The sequence below is a fragment of the Pyrus communis genome, chromosome 3 (genome assembly GCF_041283825.1).
Source record: "Pyrus communis isolate YQ-2024b chromosome 3, ASM4128382v1, whole genome shotgun sequence".
Lineage (NCBI taxonomy): Eukaryota > Viridiplantae > Streptophyta > Magnoliopsida > Rosales > Rosaceae > Pyrus > Pyrus communis.
Genome location: NC_142567.1, coordinates 20,171,493 through 20,190,230, shown reverse-complemented (window position 1 = coordinate 20,190,230; position 18,738 = coordinate 20,171,493). Strand labels below are relative to the sequence as shown.

The 18,738-nt window shown below is 38.1% G+C and overlaps 1 protein-coding gene and 1 non-coding gene across 2 annotated transcripts; one reads left to right on the top strand and one right to left on the bottom strand.

The window, feature by feature from the left end:
- Positions 1-5,483: 5,483 nt before the first annotated feature.
- Positions 5,484-7,403, bottom strand: LOC137715501 (arogenate dehydratase 3-like). The gene has a single exon (XM_068454846.2). The coding sequence runs from the start codon at positions 7,082-7,084 to the stop codon at positions 5,804-5,806; it is 1,281 nt and encodes a 426-aa protein (XP_068310947.2). The 5' UTR covers positions 7,085-7,403; the 3' UTR covers positions 5,484-5,803.
- Positions 7,404-18,400: 10,997 nt separating this feature from the next.
- On the top strand, positions 18,401-18,506 carry LOC137716645 (U6 spliceosomal RNA). The gene has a single exon (XR_011065710.2). It is a non-coding gene; the product is annotated as a U6 spliceosomal RNA (small nuclear RNA).
- Positions 18,507-18,738: the final 232 nt, after the last annotated feature.

Genomic DNA, 18,738 nt, shown 5'->3' with positions numbered 1-18,738 from the left:
ATGCATACTTCTCCACCAGAGACTTTCCACAAAATCAAAGTGCCCTAAACTATGGGATAAATGTTTAATTTTCTAGAGTATGACGGATAACTATTTCGCTTCTAGGTTTTAGTTTGTAATTTTTATTTCTTTTATCGTTTTTCTTTTTTGATAGAGAGAAATTTCTTTATAGAGGACCGAAACAATCCAGTGTTTCCAACTAATAAAAGGGTATCACTTACATCCAATAGATTTCGATCATGCATTTTGAACTTAAGATAGCTCAAACAAAGAGGTGACCAATTGCTATTAAACCATATGATCATTGGCACTCCAACTTTCAACATTAGCGCAAGTGGTACATTATATATGTTTGTGAATATATAGGGTTTTGACCTGGCAATCGTTGCATCTTGAGTTCGATACTCTACTCTCCCCCTTACTGTAACATTGAATAGCTTCAAACACTGAATCTAGCCTACTCCTGTTATCGTAGCCACCCTAACTACTTGGGGTTCGAACACTGGTACCGCAGAAGTTTGTCATCAATAGCATTTAACCCCAATGATCATAACAAAACTACGGGTTTAGGCTTTTAGCCCAATTGAGTTTGGGCCATTCCGAGCCCAAGAAAACATTATGACCCTGGTTTCTCTTGTCCAGTTCAACTTGTGGATGGCCCAACTTTCCTCTCTTTGTTTCACTTCAAACCCAATAATTTTGCAAAGTTAATTTGTTGATAGCCTACACAATTTTTTTTTCTTAATTTTTTGATACTCATTTCTATTAGGCAGATGAAAATAAATTAGTATTGAACTAGTCATTTACGACTTACAAACGTAATGTCCTCTACTTACAAAATTAAGAAAAATACCGGCACATTTGTTCTTATTTTTCCATGGTTACAACATTCGTTTATTTTTTATTTATCTTGTGACATGGACAACCTAACTTGTAGTATATATGTCAAATAAGAACCTTCGAGCTTCAATCACAAAATTGGCGGCAACACATAATATCTTCCCTTAGATATACTTTAATTAAATATTTATATAAATTATGTGTTGATATACTAAATACAAAACAATCCATACAAGAGGAAGAGAAGGATTTCTTACCTTATTAAATTGAGCAAATAATAAAACCAAATCAGAAGTCAATCCAGCATTTGGGTTGGTAATTACGTATATGTTTTTTACACCAACTCAATTTTAGACCTACGAAAAAATGGGCAATTGGACCTTCTCCAACCCCGTCACTTGGTATAAATGCAAAAGTGCTATGCGTGTGTGGTTGCTAAAGGGCATGAAATTTAAAATCCAAAAAATGGCATGACCGACCAAATTGAAGAAATTTTGAAAATCAACTTAATTTTTGTGCCTTTTTAAAGGCATTTAGATTTTCTTATTATTTTATTTTACCGCTTTATGTCTAGAATTAAATTAAATTAAACAACTCATGTTATTTGATTTTTCAACAAAAACAAAGAAGGATTCTACGAGATTAATTATTCACAATAGTGGTGTGCGAGGAATTAGACAAAAATGAAACTTGTTTAATCTAATCCTACCATTTTGTAAGGATTGAAAGATACAAGTTTTCTTAATAAGTAATTTCTCTTCAACAGTTAAGTCTGTAATTTTTTTTATCTATTTCTTCCTTTAACATACTTTGAAAATAATAAAAAGTGATGTTATTTACACCTCCAGTGTCTTATCCCACTCACATTTTAATGAACTTTCTAATTACAACTTTGTTCATTTGTAAAATGACTGGTAAGGACATTATTTATCCTCTTTTGCATTATTTGTTTTTAAAAAAGTTTGGACAAGATAACTCCCACGCTCTATCTAAAGCAAGGTTCTAAAAAATGCTAGGTGCTAGTCGGGCGGTGGGCTGGGGCCTAGCGCCTAGGCGGACTAGGCAGATTTAAGTAAATCTATTGCATTTTCGTGAAAATAAGTGTCTATTTATACTAAAAAAATATATATATAATTTCATCATAAACTAGAAAATAGAATGACATATATATTATGAAGTATTGGAACATAATGAAAACATGGGGAGCAAACATGTAATGTGTGTTTATTTAAGTGTTCAATAAATCTCTTACAATTTATTGAAAACAATAAAATGCAAAAGGAAAATTATCTATTATCTATTTTCTATCTAAGTGAGTTGCAACCTAGACAGGTGTTTAGGTGGGTCTGGGCGGGCTAGACGGGAGCGCCTCAGCAGGTCTAGGCATCATTTCTTAATTTTCAAACACCTTGGCATTAATCGGGACGATGATCAGCCGCCTAGGGGTGATAGGCGGGGATTTTAGAATAGTGGTCTAAAGACGAATCCTAACTCATCCCTTCATCTCCTTTCATTCAGAGAAAGCTAAAAAAGAAAAAAAAAGAAAAAGGACTTAGAAGATGACTTTTATTTATTGAAGAGGTAAAATGTGACGCTTCTATGGAAGAGGTAGAAAATTATGTTTCCATTGAAGAGGTAGAAGAATAATTTTGTGTGCGGGTCATTTGAATTTATTGTTGTCGAAGTTTATCCATGAATTTGGATACCTATGTGGTTTTCCATTTGAATTTGCATACTTATGTGGTTTTCCATTTGAATTTACATACCTTGATGGCTTTGAATTTATATTTGATTTTGCCTACTATATTACTGTGAATTTATATTTGATTTTGCCTACTATATTACGATTAGTATTAGCACATGTTTTTGCCACCAAACTTTTCATTTGAATTCGCGTACTTGTGTTCTTGAAACCTTTGAAATGATGGATGTTCAAGCGGCAGGTTTAGATACCTGATACTCCTGATGTTTTTTCCTTCAGATTGCCTCCAATACTATCTCAATAGCAAAAGCTATAGCACCACATCCTCCAGATGTATCGATTACTCTGAGATTTGCAGGGTTTAGTTTTGACGTCAGTGAAGACTTCACTTGCTCCTTTGACACTCCCATCTCTGTCCTCTCTTCCCTCTGATTCTTGCTCGCTTTTCTTTCTTAATTTGAGTTTTATATTTTACTTGTTTATATTTTTTTTAAGAGATAATTTTATAACTTCATATGTGTGTGTGTGTATATATATATCGTATAGTAAGGTTTATCTTGAGAATAATAGTAAGTGGAGAAATAACATTTCAATTATTTAATGTTTTTAAAGTGGTAGGTAAGATTATAACATGAATGAAGAAATAAGACAAGAAGATAAGTCTAATAGTTCTCATAATAAATTATTTAATTTAATCTAATCTAAAACACCACACGGGAGTCTGAGCAATCCTTGTTAAGGAGAGCTCGTTCCTACTTGACAAGGACTTGTACATGACAATTAGGAAGTTGTAGAGACCAAATACAAATCAAGAAAATTAGCTATACTAAGCGAGACATCTCGCGTATACGTGATTATATTATTCAATTTCCCAAATAAATACCCAATATGTTTAAATAGAGAAAGCTAATTATTGAGAAATTATTGATGCAATATGGGGACCAATACGGCCCACTCCATGTCAGGAAATACCGAGGAACGTCAGGGACAGGTGGGGAGGGCGTCAGGGTGAAAGCGAAGTGAAGTGGCTATCGACCACTTGTTGGCAAGCAAAGCTGCCAAAGCACAATTGCGGACTGCTCCACCTACCACAACCCATTTTCTCCCCCATGCCCCTGCTCACCCAACCAAACTCTCTTTCTCATTATTTTGTTTAATATTATTTATTTTACTTGTAAGCGAAATATTATGTTTGATTCTCGTCAAAAATGGTTTTGAACTACATTATCGCTAACTCATTGTGAGGCTTACCTCATATAGTTTATTCAAAAAAAAAAAAATATATATATATATATATATATATATGAATATTCTTTATATATAGGATGATACTATTTACATATCATTTTTTACCTTCAACGTTCTTTTCAACTTTTAACATCAAATTAAATGAATTGGAAAATATCAAAGAATAAAAATTAACCGGAGATGTGTGATAAGACCACCCTTTATATAGTCACCCACATAATCCTATCTTATTCTAAATCACCCACGTAATCCTATCTTAACATTGTTTATTCTTATACTTTAATCACTCTTGTATATAATTTTGGTCATAATCCAATCATTTAAGGGTAGACCAAGCTTTCCTTTCAAGATATAAGACTATGGACACATTTGTTTTGGGAGGCAGATTGTCTGCCCTCTTGTTTGGGTGTCCTTCTCATTCCCTCCTATTTTGTGCGATCACGGTTAAGCTACGTCAACATTTTATATTGATTTTTTTTTATAGAAATAATAAGACAAAAAACAATAAGAATATAAAATGTTGACGTCACTTAACTGTGACCGTACAAATAGGAGGAGATGAGAATGACACCCAAAGAGGAAGGCAAACAAATTCACTTTACATCTTTGAAACTAGGGACTCGAAAATTTTATAATTGGTCTCTGAACTTTCATTATAGTTTATAATTTGTCGTAAACTAAAATTTCATTAATTGAGGTTTCTAAATTTAACAAAATGTCTAATATATTCAATTCTAATATGTGTTTACAGACCAAATTTAAACAAAGGTGAAACAATTAAATATAAATTCGGGTGAAAGTTTATAAATCGCACAGATGGACCAATAGTACATATTTTGTTAACTTCATGAACAGTTGGGAGACCAAATCCAATCTGCAATGAAAGTTGGGGACCAATCGCTCGTATATATATGCTAAGTATTTGCTTCTTGCATCAACCACTGAAAGCCATTTAGTAATGTAAACTCTACCTTATGATCTCAACTACACAAAATTTGTCGGTTTTCACGTATGCGGACCGAAAATTGCCGATGAAATTTTGCTTTAAAACGAGAGTAGTTTTCTATAGTAGAAGGTAATTTCACATTTGTAAGAATAATGAACGATAGTGATATTGTTGATGGAACTCATTTGGTTGGTTGGTGAAGCCGTGAAAATGGGGTAGAAACAAGAACAAAGGTAAGTGCATGAACCCCAACTCCAAGTTTATTCTATATGTAGTTCGGAGACTTGACTTATTCGCAATAGCTTCAAATCAAAACTTAGACTTGTATCGCTCGGTTTTGGTTGGTGAAGACATGCCTTGACAAGTGTTTCAACAACCCCAAGCACGAGCCTCTCCAAACATTCTCATCCATTCACCTAAATTGTGCATCTTTGCATGTTTTTAATTTGGAAAAAAGGGCGGCAGTGCTTGCTTGCTTATACTTAAAAAATACAATGATAAATACTTAATTGTCGAAAAAAGCATTTGGGTTTTTGATCTCCGAAAAAATATGAAAAATAAGTTAATAACAAAATCGATATCATATTTTGGAAAAATGATGAATGACTTTTTTTAAAGAACCACATGTTGCTAAAATAACACTAATTTTCAACAACTGACAATAACGTTACGAATCGAACTGTAATCTTCGAATACAGACGGCACCACAAACAAAAGAAAAATAATCTCAAAAATACAAACAAAAAGGAAAAGAAAAAAAGAATTCTAATTGTTCATTGTTACACGTGACATAAGAAAAGTTGACTGAAAAAAATGTAAAACTACAAATAAATATAATTACCCAAACACCAAATTCCAAATTGTATTCACTTGTTTGTGATCGCATGGGCCCACCCATCGATCCGGATTCAGATCCATCGAATATTAAAAAAATAATAATAATAAAAAAGGGTAGGTAAGCGAATGAGAGAGAAAATCGAAAAACATCAAATTTTCTCCCAAGTCCTTGTTCTTCGTGGTAATAATTATACTATTTCGGGGCCTAAGGAATCAAGTAATTGCACTAATCACCCCCCCCTGGAAGGACTCCAAGGAGTCATGTCCATGGGGTAGCTTCCCAGGACCCTTAAGAAGGAAGTGAACTCCTGCACCTCCGCCAGCGCGTTCTGTGCCCTGACCTCCGCCATCGATGCCTCGAAGTCCACGTAGAACAGGTACTCGAAGTGCTTCGCCGTCCCCTCGTTCGAATCGCTCACCAGCCTGATCGGACGGTTCCGGTGCGGCCGCGACTCTATCTTCGTCAGGCTGATGTTCCGGAACGCGAACGCCGATAGGACCTTGAACAGCACCGACGTCCCCTTGTCGTGTGCGAAGACGATGCTCGTCTTGAACGGCCGGTCCGTACGGGGGATGATCGGCTCCCGGGCCAGCATCACGAAGCGTGTCACGTTGCTCGAGTCATCCTGGATCCCATTCTCCAAGATCTCCATGCCGTAGAGCTCGGCGGCTCGCGCGGAGGCTATCGCTGCCGTGTCCCGGAGGTTGTTGGCGGCGACGAACTCGGCCGCGCCTGCGGTGTCGTCGACGGCCTCTCGGGCGACGTTGAGGCCGAGTTTGGTGAGAGTCAGCTCGCATTGAGCTAAGGCTTGGGGATGCGAGATGACTCGGTTCAAGTACTCTTTTCGGACTCCGGGGAGGGCTAAGAGGCAGTGGTGGACCGGGAGCTGGACTTCCCCAACGATGTGGAGGCGGTGGCGGAGAAGGAGATCGTAATTACGGTGAATTGAGCCGCCGAGGGAGTTTTCGACAGGCAAAACTGCTCGATCGGCGATCCAGAGCTCGACGGCCTGGAAGGCGACTTCGAATTGATCACAGGGGATGGCCTCGCATTTCGGGTAGGCTTTGCCGGCGGCGGCTTCGGAGTACGCGCCGGGGACGCCTTGGTAGGCCACGCGCAGCTGGGAGCCGTGCATAGGAGCTGGAGAGTAGTCGGTGATGGTGAGCGCCCTGGGAGGCGGAGGCGGCGAAGACGACTTGTCGTCTTCGAGCTTTTCGATGGGGACAATATCGAGGTCAACGGAGGTCTTGTGGCCGTTGACCGAGACGACATGTTCAGCGGTTCCGGATTTGTCGGAGGGGGTATGGGGTTGCTGGGAGACGACGTTGCTGGCAAGAATGGCGCAGGAGCTCTGCCAGTCGGCGCGACTGGAGCCGACGCCGTTGGGGAAGTGGACGGAGTCGGAGCGGTAGGCGCATTTAAAGACGGGGAGTCGGGTGGGGGCGAGGCGGGTGAGGCGGAATGCGGGGCTTGTGAGATTGTTTGGTGAGGGCGGAAGAAGAGACTGCATTGTGTGGTGCTGCGTGTTGGGAACTCGGATGGAATTTAGAGAAATGGAAATTGATGTATTGTTTTTTTTTTCAACTCTTTTTTTTGGGGGAAACTGAAAGCTTGGTGTTCTCCTTGGGAACGTCAAGCTGAGACGAAAGGAGGGTGGCGATGGGTATTTATATATCGAGAGGGAGAGAGAGAGGGGGACGAGTCCGTTGCGAGGAGGTGGAGGGCGGGTTTGGTCAAATCTCACACCTACCACCCTCGCTCGCCTAATGCTCTCTCATTTCTTACAATATTTTATGTTTGCCTTTTATTTATTTATTTATTTTGGCTGTGCTAATTTTTATTATTGTTTTTGTTGGATTTATTTTTATTATATATTCGTTGGATTTTATTTTTATTATTACTTGGGAAGAAATAAATACGTGTCACGTGTTAGCTCTGACCCTCGGTCGTATTTTTTTGGTTTAATATTGCTTTGAAAATGTTGGGAACCTTCTGTAGACGGACAAAACGAGAAGTGCAATGGCTTCTCAGTCTTTTGCTCATTTTGCATTATTGCGCAACGATTGTAATTATTTACTTTTAACGTTGTAAAAACTTCAGTGTTTAACTTAGATGATTAAATGATTTTGGGATTTCGTTGATTCTTAGTAGAGTGTAATCTTTAAAGATTGATATTTAAAAAACAAAATGAGAAGGTTCAAATGAGAAAGAGAAAACTGCTAGCATTCTTCAAATTAGAGTAGAGGCTGAACAAAAAATTGAATTTGTGGAGATTACTCAAAAAACAAATCGATAACAAGCGTTAAGTTGCTTATTTAGTTCGAGAGTGAAGTTAAGGCTATGTTGGGGGTGATGATTGCTAAGTTCTTGGGGATTGAGGTCGAGTTTGTAAGGAGTGGATCACAAAAAATTGATAGGAGGGGTTTAAAAGTGCACTCCATGATCATTAGAAATGTATGTAAGAGGCATTTGCAAATAACAGCTTAATAAGGAAGATCAAACATAAGGAAAAGACGTGATAAGAAATCCATTGGCAATATCAAACATGTACCTGCCTCAACATCATACAACAAAGAAAAGAAAAGAAAAGAAAAGAAGATATATATATATGTAGGGCATGGTTCAAATCTTGTGTTTGGTACGAAGTAGAATGCACAAACAAGATATCTATTCATCACTGCCTTGAAGTAACTTTCTGTTCCAAGTCTAGAAATATCCTAGTACAAGAAAAGGGGAGTTCCATAGCAAGTTATCAACCTTCAATTTGTTCATGGCACCGGATAAAGTATTAGAGAAAATTGGAGCATTGGTAAATATTGTCTTTCACATAAGAGTTAACGGGTTCGATTGGTTTTTTGGTTTAGTCGACTGGTGCTGAGGTATTTTAATTGGTCCCTTTTTTTTGTGTGGGTGTAATCGGAATAATTTAGTGATTAAATTTGGACCAAAAACTGGTTCTTAGCTTGATCGTTCAATCATTTGGTTAGAAGTCGAACTTCAATTTAGTTCTAACCTCACCAATTCTTGACTTGGTTGGCGGCCCACCTGCGCGCTATTTGATTCAATGCCATTTGATTATTCTATTGCTTATTTCCCAATCAAGATTTTTTGTGATATGAAATAATGTCAAATCAAATGTAAATATCTTTAATCACCATGATGCACCTCATGTTAAAATAATTTTTACAAACCATAGCTTGATCAACAAGTACTATATAGAGATTTCAAAGATGGATCTTCCAGTGGCTCCCAAGGACATCTCCTTACGTTACACAATTACTAGCATGTGATTTCTTGTTGTTCATTCATGTGTATATCCATGCTAATACTATGAGCTCAAACAACACATTGTCGAGCCCTACGAGTTAGTGAGATTTTTAGGTGAAGTCAAATTTCATAACTAAGAGCACGTAATATTTGATTATGCATCAAGTAGCGAGTTAGTGAGGATTTCGAGGTGAAGTCAAATTTTATAAGAAACTTTATAGCTCAATTCCTCAAGTAGTGAGTTAGTCAATTTTTTTTTTTTTTGTCTTTTCTTTTAAGACTATTAAGTATTCCACCAAAATGTTATATGGTATGTATAATTACATATAATTTATATTTAAAAATAAGTGTCGTGAGGCTTCGCCTCCCGCCTCAAGGCTTTTGCCTAGATGGGGGTTTCCATAGAATGTCTCGCCTACACCTTCGCCTATTTAAACATTTATCCTAATTGCCTTGATGAGTTTGTTATACTCTAAGATACATAATATTTTGATTGGTTTAGAAAACTAAAACTTTTGAAATGTTGGATTTATTTTATCGAACTAAATCGAACTAAATCGATTAAAAATGATTTGCTTTTAATGGTGGTATTGGTCAAAACCAGACCATTATTCGTGGAATGCTAATTGATTTAATTATATTGTTGGTGTCAAATCGAATCAAAACAAAACACGGTCACCTATAATAGCTTGACTCAAATTCTTTCTCCAATATGATTATAAAATAAAAACATCAAGGGCATTAATTAAATTTAGGGCAAAGTAATTCTTAAAGGAGTATTATGTGACCGATTAAGCGGTAAGAAACTACTGGACATATGATATGAGGCTAGTTAATCACATCTCAAGAAATCTCGAAGGATATTATAAGAGTTTAAACTTACAGAACAATTTAGGTTTGTCCATAAAACGTCATATTATTTTCACTGTTCGGTAGTGTCGTTAACCATCAAAGTCATGACTCGTCTAATCATCATATCTGCACCTGCAATTATTCTGACTTGGGTCATGGGTTTCCGCATCCACTGAAAACCTACAAAAGCAATCGTGTCTGTAATTGGTTGAAGCTTTATTGTCCGAACCTCCGGCGGCCGGTCGACAACACACTCAACCAGTTAAGATCGAAGTTCAGTTTGTTTTGATCGAAGTCTTTGACATTATTTTTTGGGTAAATTACATAAAACTACCTTAATTATTGAGTCAGTCATAGTTTCATACCACATCTTTAAAAAAATGTCAATGTTATATATTATCTTACGAATTTGTTACAATTTAATACATTCCATTAGTTTGTCAAACAATTTTTCGTTAAATAGTGACGTGGCTTGAGACCGCTCTCGTCTTCCCCCAACCCAAAGCCAAAACCACCCAACCCAGATCCCACCCGCCTTCGCCTCATCCACTTCCAGCTTCTCCTCCCGCTCATCCACCTTGCCACTTCCCCCCAACCCCCACCCTCCCCCCCCCCCCCCCCGCGCCGCCTCAACATCACGACCGCGGCCTCATCCGCCCAATTTTCACTTCAGTTTCACGCCTCCACTACCTCACTAAAAAGGACAATGTTGGCAGCTAAAACGCTAATAAACCCATCGCCATCACTCAAGCTCCCAAACAACCCCTCCCTCCGCCACAAACCTTCATTTTCTCTCTCGATCTGTAACTCTCTCCCCAATCCCGTTCGTCTCTTGATCCCACTTCGGGGCAACTCCGAGTTGACATCCTCGTCGAGTCTCTCCCCTTCATCCATAAATTCCGAGGCAAGACCATTGTCGTCAAGTATGGCGGCGCCGCCATGAAATTCGGGTCCCTTCAGGCCTCTGTCGTTTAACAATTCATCCTCCTCTCCTGCGTCGGCCTCAGGCCTATCTTCGTCCACGACGGTGGCCCCGAGATCAACCTCTTCCTTCAGCTGGGGGGGGGGGGGGAGGGCTGAAGCGGCGCTGTTGAAGAAGGTGGAGGAGCGGGAGGAGAAGCTAAAAGTGGAAGAGGCGAAGACAGGTGGGATATGGGTTGGGTGGTTTTGGTTTTGGGTTGGGGGAAGACGAGAGCGGGGAAGAAAGGTAAGTGGGATAAGGGGTGGGTCCCCTATGCAAAAAATATATATTAAATGATTTTATTTTTTTAGTTTTTAATATTTAATTAATTTTTTAATAGAGAGTGGGCCTCATCTCAAGCCACGTGTCACATCTTGGCCCGGGGCGGATCACTACCCGGGCCCGCTCCACCACCGTAGCACGATATTGTCCGCTTTGGGCTTACCATTCCCTCACGATTTTGTTTTTGGGAACTCACGAGCAACTTCCCAGTGGGTCAACCATCATGGGATTGCTCTAGCCCCCTTCTCGCTTAACTTTGGAGTTCCTACGGAACCCGAAGCCAGTGAGCTCCCAAAAGGCCTCGTGCTAGGTAGGGATGAGAATATACATTTAAGGATCACTCCCCTGGGCGATGTGGGATGTTACAATCCACCCCCCCTTAGGGGCCCGACATCCTCGTCGGCACACTTCCGGCCAGGGATTGGCTCTGATACCAATTTGTCACATCCCGGCCCGGGGCGGATCATTACCTGGGCCCGCTTCACCACCGTAGCACGATATTGTCCGCTTTGGGCTTACCATTCCCTCACGATTTTGTTTTTGGGAACTCACGAGCAACTTCCCAGTGGGTCACCCATCATGGGATTGCTCTAGCCCCATTCTCGCTTAACTTCGAAGTTCCTACGGAACCCGAAGCCAGTAAGCTCCCAAAAGGCCTCGTGCTAGGTAGGGATGGGAATATACATTTAAGGATCACTCCCCTGGGCGATGTGGGATGTTACACCACGTCACTATTTAATGGAAGAATTGACAGACAAATTGACGGAAGGTATGAAATTGTAACAAATTCGTAAGATGAGGTATGACATTGGCATTTTTTAAAGATGGTGTATGAAACTATGACTGACCCAATAGTTGAGGGAGTTTTATGGAATTTACCTTATTTTTTTATTGAAATTTTTATTGGTTTTTAAGTTTTGATCGAAGTCTTTAACATTAATGTATTAATGAATTTACATGTCAGTCAAATATTTTTTTTTAAATAAAAGTTGGTAATTGATTTAAGATTGTAATACTCACACGTTTGTTAATCTCATAAGTAATTTACAACATGAATATTTAGTTTTGATTCTCTTTCTTTAAAATGTACCAATTTTTTTAAATGTAAAATGTACCAAATTTTTTTTATGTAAAATCCATTCAATTATTTTAATCATTTTTTAAAAAGGAAAACTAACGAAAAGTCCAAAAAAATTTCCCTTTTAATGAAAAGCCCTTTTTAAAGGTATAGTGAATAGTAGCAAAGAAATGTATAAATGCGGTTTTTCGTTAAAAGTGAACAATACCATGAGTGTTTTGTTAAAACCCCCTTTTTAAAACTTATATGAATACATTATTATTTTTATTTGAGAATGTATCAATATCAAGTTTATTCCAAAAAATTATTAATGATATTAAGCCTAATCTATTACTATAATATTTATTAATGAAAAAATAATAACTATCAAACTGCCCATAATAAACCATAAATAAGTAGCTAGAAGCTCTCCTAAATTTCAAATCCAGACAATCAAAGCATTTATCCAGTAATTAATTAATACGCTTGTATTTTGATCAACTGCACGAATTTCAGTCCCTTAATATTTTTAGGCATGCAAATTTATCAATCAGTCTCTTATATTATTTTGTAGAGTCTGTAATTTCATATCAGTTTCCATGGTCTCTTAGCCATTTTCAAATTGTACAACTTGTTCTTTTTTTCTTATTTGAATGAAGACCGATTTCATAAAACTGAAAAAGAAAAAAAAAATACAATTGCAAATGGTCTTTTATCACAGTGATAAAAATGTGTTGAACTCTTGTATAATGGCGTGAGTTCAAATCATGGTGATGGTTGATCTAACATCTAATCTAACAAAATCTATCGTTTGACAAAAGAAAAAAAAAAAAAAAAAAAAAAAAAAAACCAACTCAAATTTAGAGAAGGACATCCTAATTTTACAACCGTCCACTTGTACTAATTTTACAACCATCCACTTGTCAATTGCTAGTATTTGCTAAATGAAAAAGGATCATCGTTGGATCATTTTTCTAGGGATCATAGAGATTATGTGATCATGACCGTATATCATATATCGTGCGGTCAGAAAATATTTCAAAATTTAAAATTTAAAATTAAATATAAATAGTACCTAATAAAAACTAATCGCATAATATACAATGAAAGATTACGATCATGAAATTCCTAGCATCCCATCCGGCGAGGATCCTTTCCCTTGCTAAATATAGTACAAAGAAAGACATACATGTGTTGTAATATGAAAAGCTGCGCACCATATTCACATTGCATTTTTCAAACGTGCAAGTAGCCGAAATACACATGCAGCCATACATCTCACAATCTTCTTTCCTTGCTTCATTTTTTGTCCTCATTTATTAAAACATAATAATGCTGGATTCTATTCTTCTCTATGCATGGTTCTCTACGTCGTGAATGGCTATTAGACCTGAATTATATAATTTAAACAAGTCTACTTTTTTTAGGTTGAGAAGACTCATAGAGGTATTTCAGTCTTCTCCTAACCATTATCATGTAATTCACCAACGGCAGGAATTGAATCCAAAATATGCCGTATAAAATACAAACTTGAAATTCGTCTACAACCATAGGATTATCTCATGTTGGTTTACATTTTTTATTGGAAGCATGTAACATTGTTTTAAATCGCAGCATGAATTGTACACCTGTCTCTTATCTTAAAGTATCAATTATTAGGTACAATTAGGGCATGCATATGCGTACTATTATACATACATATATATATATATATATATATATGACATGTTTAAAATTAGAAACTAGTGATAAAAGAAATGTCAACTTAACAATAAGGACATTATACTTTCAGGTCTCTTAGTTTAACTTATTTAATTTAAAGTTTTAGGTGACGAGTAGAGAATCTTCACCTAATTAATAGCCTAAGCAAAGTCCTGGAAATGAGTTCTAGTTATCTGATCATGTGATTCGTTGTGGGCAGGACGTATTTTGAATAGCATGGGATAACACGATCTACTTTCTTTTGTTGGAATACAACACTATCTACTTGAAAGCACGAACATGCAGACTCGACTATAATTAATATAAATATAAATAGGCTAAATTACATTTTCATACCTCAGGTTTGTGATCTATTTTAATTTCTTACAACATCTTTAAAACATTTCACTTTCATACCTTAAGTACTATTTTATTTCAAAATAATACATCCGTTACATTTTCCATCCATTGATCTGTTAAATGCTGACGTGGCTGCCAAATGTCTGCCACGTGGCAAATAAAAATATTTTTCTAATTTTTTTAGAACCCCGACTCTCCTTCCGCCCGCACCCCCTACGGCGCGACCCACCTCGACGTCTCCCCCCCGCTACCTACCCTGCTTCCGCACCCCCTCCCCCCCCCAGCGACCTCACCCTCCTTCCCCCCTCCCTCCAAGAGACCTCACCCAGATCTCGACCCGGGCGACCCACCTCTCCCATAACTCGACCCTCACCCTCCTCTCATATGCAACACCCACCCTCTTCTCCTTCCCCCATCCGTGCCTTGCTCATCGGCAAGTCGGTCGGCTCTGACAACGAGGTATGCATTTAGTTTTGTCCTTCAAATTTTGAATTTTTTCGGTGCTTGGTTGGTGGTGGTCTGGATGGAGTTAGGTTTGCTAAGGGTAGGTGGGGTTGCAGATAAGAGAAGGGAGGGTGGGGGTGAAGAAGAGAAAGGGCTCAGGGAAGGTGGGGGTTTGCTGGTTTCTTGATGGAAGGGGAGGTGAAGAGAGTGGAGGATGTGGGTGGGTCCCCAAGGGGGGGGAGAGGGTTTAAGGTTTCTGGGTTTGTTTGGGGGGGAGCTAGGTTTCAGTTTTTTTTTTTTTAAGATTCAGGTGGTTTTTTTTAATAAAAAAATATTATTTTTGCCACGTCAGCACTTAACGGATCAATGGATGGAAAATGTAACGGAGGTATCATTTTGAAATAAAATAGTACTTACGGTATGAAATTGAAATGTTTTGAAGATGTTGTAAGGAATTGAAATAGACCCCAAACCTAAGGTATGAAAGTGTAATTTACCCATATAAATATGTGTGTGTTTGTGATCTTCTGTAAAGATTTCGTCATGTTATCACTGACTTTTTTTGGATTTTTAATAAACATATTGCAACTCAGCATGTGATGCGTAGGTGATTCATGCAGTATATTATTCAATTCGTATAGGAAGTGCAAGAATCTAAACTTATAGTAAGTTGCGAGAAAAATATAAGAGCATTTTCACCTATTAAATAAGGGGTAAATTACATAATACCTCATCAGGTTTGAGGTCTATTACAACCTTATACAACATCTTTAAAACATTTCAGTTTCATACCTCACATACTATTTTATTTCAAAATAATACCTCCGTTAGATTTTTCATCCATTGGTCTATTAAATGCTGACGTGGCTGCCACATTTGTGTTGATGTGGCTTCCACGTGGCCAAAAAAAATAATTTTTTATACATTAAAAATATTATAATATTAAAATTAAAAAAATAAAAACCAGAAAAACCGAGACCCAGAAATCCTTCCCCGTAACCCCACATCCCACCCCCACCCCCTTACCTATCTCTTCCTTCCTGTCCATCCATCCCCTCCACCCCGAGCACCCCTTAGTACAGGTCTCACCTTGACCTCTCGCTCTTTCTCTCCCTCCCTCATTCTCTCTCCTCTGTAAAATGTGGAATTTGAGATGCGGGTGTGGTTTTTGAGGTCTAGTGTTTGAGATATTGGAGGGTGGAAAAACGACGCCGAATCATTACGCCATGGACGAATCAGTTCGCACGGTGTTTTACGAGACACGGCGTCACATTACGAGACCCTACACTCCCAATTACCCTCCTCAGCAGGTTTTTAATGTTCTTGAATTTCAAGTTAATCAACCCCATGTTTTGCTTAATCACTCAAGTACCCAACTTCAACGACCTTCTCCTCTTCGACCCTTCCAACCTCGACCTCTCTTGCCTCACTTCCCCCAACCTTCTGCCATGTTTCTCAAGTCCAACGACTCCTCAGGGGGCCAACCACCCAACCCCTTCTCCTCGACCCCAAAGCCCATCACTTCCTCCGGCTCCATCGCCACTGCTGCCTACCTCCAGAGCTTCTTCGTTGACTTTAACTTTTTCGACGGCCTGGGCAGGACTCTCTACGAGTTTGGGGGGTTAGGTTATTAGGGTTTCGGAGTGGGCATTTTGTAAATGGGTTGGTTGGTGGGTAGAATTAGGTATGGAAGATGGGGATGAACCGCGGGCTGAGCGGTGGATTTTGTAAATGGGAGTTGCAGAGAGGTGAGGGGGAAGGAAAGGGATTTGGGTTCGGGTTTTTCTGGTTTTTTTTTTTTTAATTAATTTTTTTTTAAAATAGGGTTAATATTATAATATTTTTAATGTATAAAAAATTGCCACGTGGCAGCCACATTAGCACAAATGTGGCAGCCACATTAGCACAAATGTGGCAGCCACATTAGCACAAATGTGGCAGCCACATTAGCACAAATGTGGCGGCCACGTCAGCATTTAACAGACCCATAGATGAAAAATCTAACGGAGGTATTATTTTGAAATAAAATAGTATGTGAGGTATGAAAGTGAAATGTTTTAAAGATGTTGTATGAGGTTGTAATAGACCTCAAACTTGAAGGGGTATTATGTAATTTACCCTTCAATAAATTCATATATTTGTAAATCAAAGGAGGAGAAGTTGTTTTGAATTATCACATTGGAATTTGAGCTGTAAACTCGTTTTGAAGTGCCTGGTTCATGGTTAAGAGTTTGTTGCTTTGTTCTTCTAGTTCTCTACGCGGCAGGGTGGTGCTAAAGGCGAAGTGTTTGGGGTTTTCAAAGTCTCTCTTTGCACTAAGAGATAGTGAACCCTACCTATCTATCATTTGTATACTTATCATTTCATTTGGAATGCTCTACGATCCAGAGTCCTTGGGACATCTAAAAGATTGAGAAGACCAAACAAAACTCAAGGAAAACAAAAGACATTATTTTAATAAGTAGCAGCTCGGATTTAAGAAGTATAATAAGATACATGCATTTTGGGAGCTATAATGCATGTATCCTGCTTAAGTTTGTGTTTTATGATTATCTTAAATCTTTTTTAGTTTCTAGGAGTTATACTGTAAGTCTTTATTTCATTTGTCTTTTCATATCTCATGTTAAGTTTTAAGAATTTGTAAATTCATGTATTTGTAAAGAAAAGGAGGAGAAGTTGTTTTGATTTATCATATTGGAATTCGAGTTGTAAACTCATTTTGCAGTGCCTCGTTCTTGTTTAAGAGTTTGTTGTTTTGTTCTTCTAATTCTCTACGTTCTTGTTTAAGAGTTTGTTGCTTCGTTCTTCTAATTCTCATAGCTCAACTGCGCAAGTTGCTTGGCTTGAAGTTGGTGGCTTGCATGGCTTAACAGTGCGGCTCAAAGCCGCTGCTCGCATGAGTTTTTGAAATCCTAATTTTTTTTTTCTTTTTCTTCAAAGTATCAATTCGCATAATATGAAATATTATGAATATAATGGAAACTCAATTTGAAAAGAATATTTTTCATAAAACAAAAGGTTGGCTTCATGCATTACGGTGAAGGTTCATGCAATCATGCATGAAAAAAAAAATCAATTAAGATCGTTGACACACGCCGACCGAAATCAGGTGTGCTGGCCGTCATGTGAAGGTGACGTAGCCATGTGCACAGTGCGGAAGCAATATTAATATAAGAAATGCGAATAATAAAAACCTAACTAACTAGAGCACTAGATAAGATAAGGTGCAAGACGAAATATGTGTGAATTCACAACCAGAGCATGAGTAACCTAAGTGCAGTCCAGCAGGACGAATACTAATTATACAACACCCAAAGATGACCATACAATGGTGATAGTTTGTCAGAGCTGCTGAAGATTAAGATCCCTCTAAGTAAAAAGATATTGAAGACTTTTATGATACATATAAATCTTACATTTTTCACCATAAAGATAATGTCTCCAAATCTTCAAAGCAAAGATAATGGCTGCTAATTCCATATCATGAGTAGGGTAATTCATCTCATGCGGCTCTAATTGTCGTGAAGCATAAGCAATCACCCTACCATGTTGCATCAACACACATCCCAAACCATTCAAGGAAGCGTCACTGTAGATCTTGAAATTACCACTATTATCTGGGAGAGCCAAAACAAGTGCACGAGTGAGACAATACTTCATCTGTTGGAAGCTTTCCTCACAATTATCATCCCACTCAAATTTAACATCCTTCCTAGTTAGCCTCGTCAGTGGTAAAGCAATAACTGAAAAATCTTTAACAAACCGTCGATAATAACCTGCTAAACCAAGGAAACTCTGTACCTCCATGATAGTTCGTGGTTGCTCCCAATTCTCAAAGGCTGTTACCTTTTGAGGATCAACCAGAATACCTTGGGCGGATATAACATGTCCCAAAAATGCCAATTTTAGTTCAGGGACATTCGATAAAATTTGAACGATACAGAGAAGATTAGCATGACCCTTGCGCAAGGATGACATGCATAAAATCGTGAAATGGGTCCAGACCCGCTCATCGCACACTCGTGTACTTAAGCACTTTTTGGTTTTAATTTATTCACATTTTATACACTATCACACTTTATGGCTTCGTCACCTTCCAGGTGTCAGCCAGCACAGCTCGATTTGGGGTCTTAGTGGAGATTCCGGGTCAGGGTGTGTCAATCATGCTTTAGAAAAACTTGGATTGCATGATAATAATTATGAACTGGTTTGTCAGAGAAATTTCCCATTCGATTTCGTA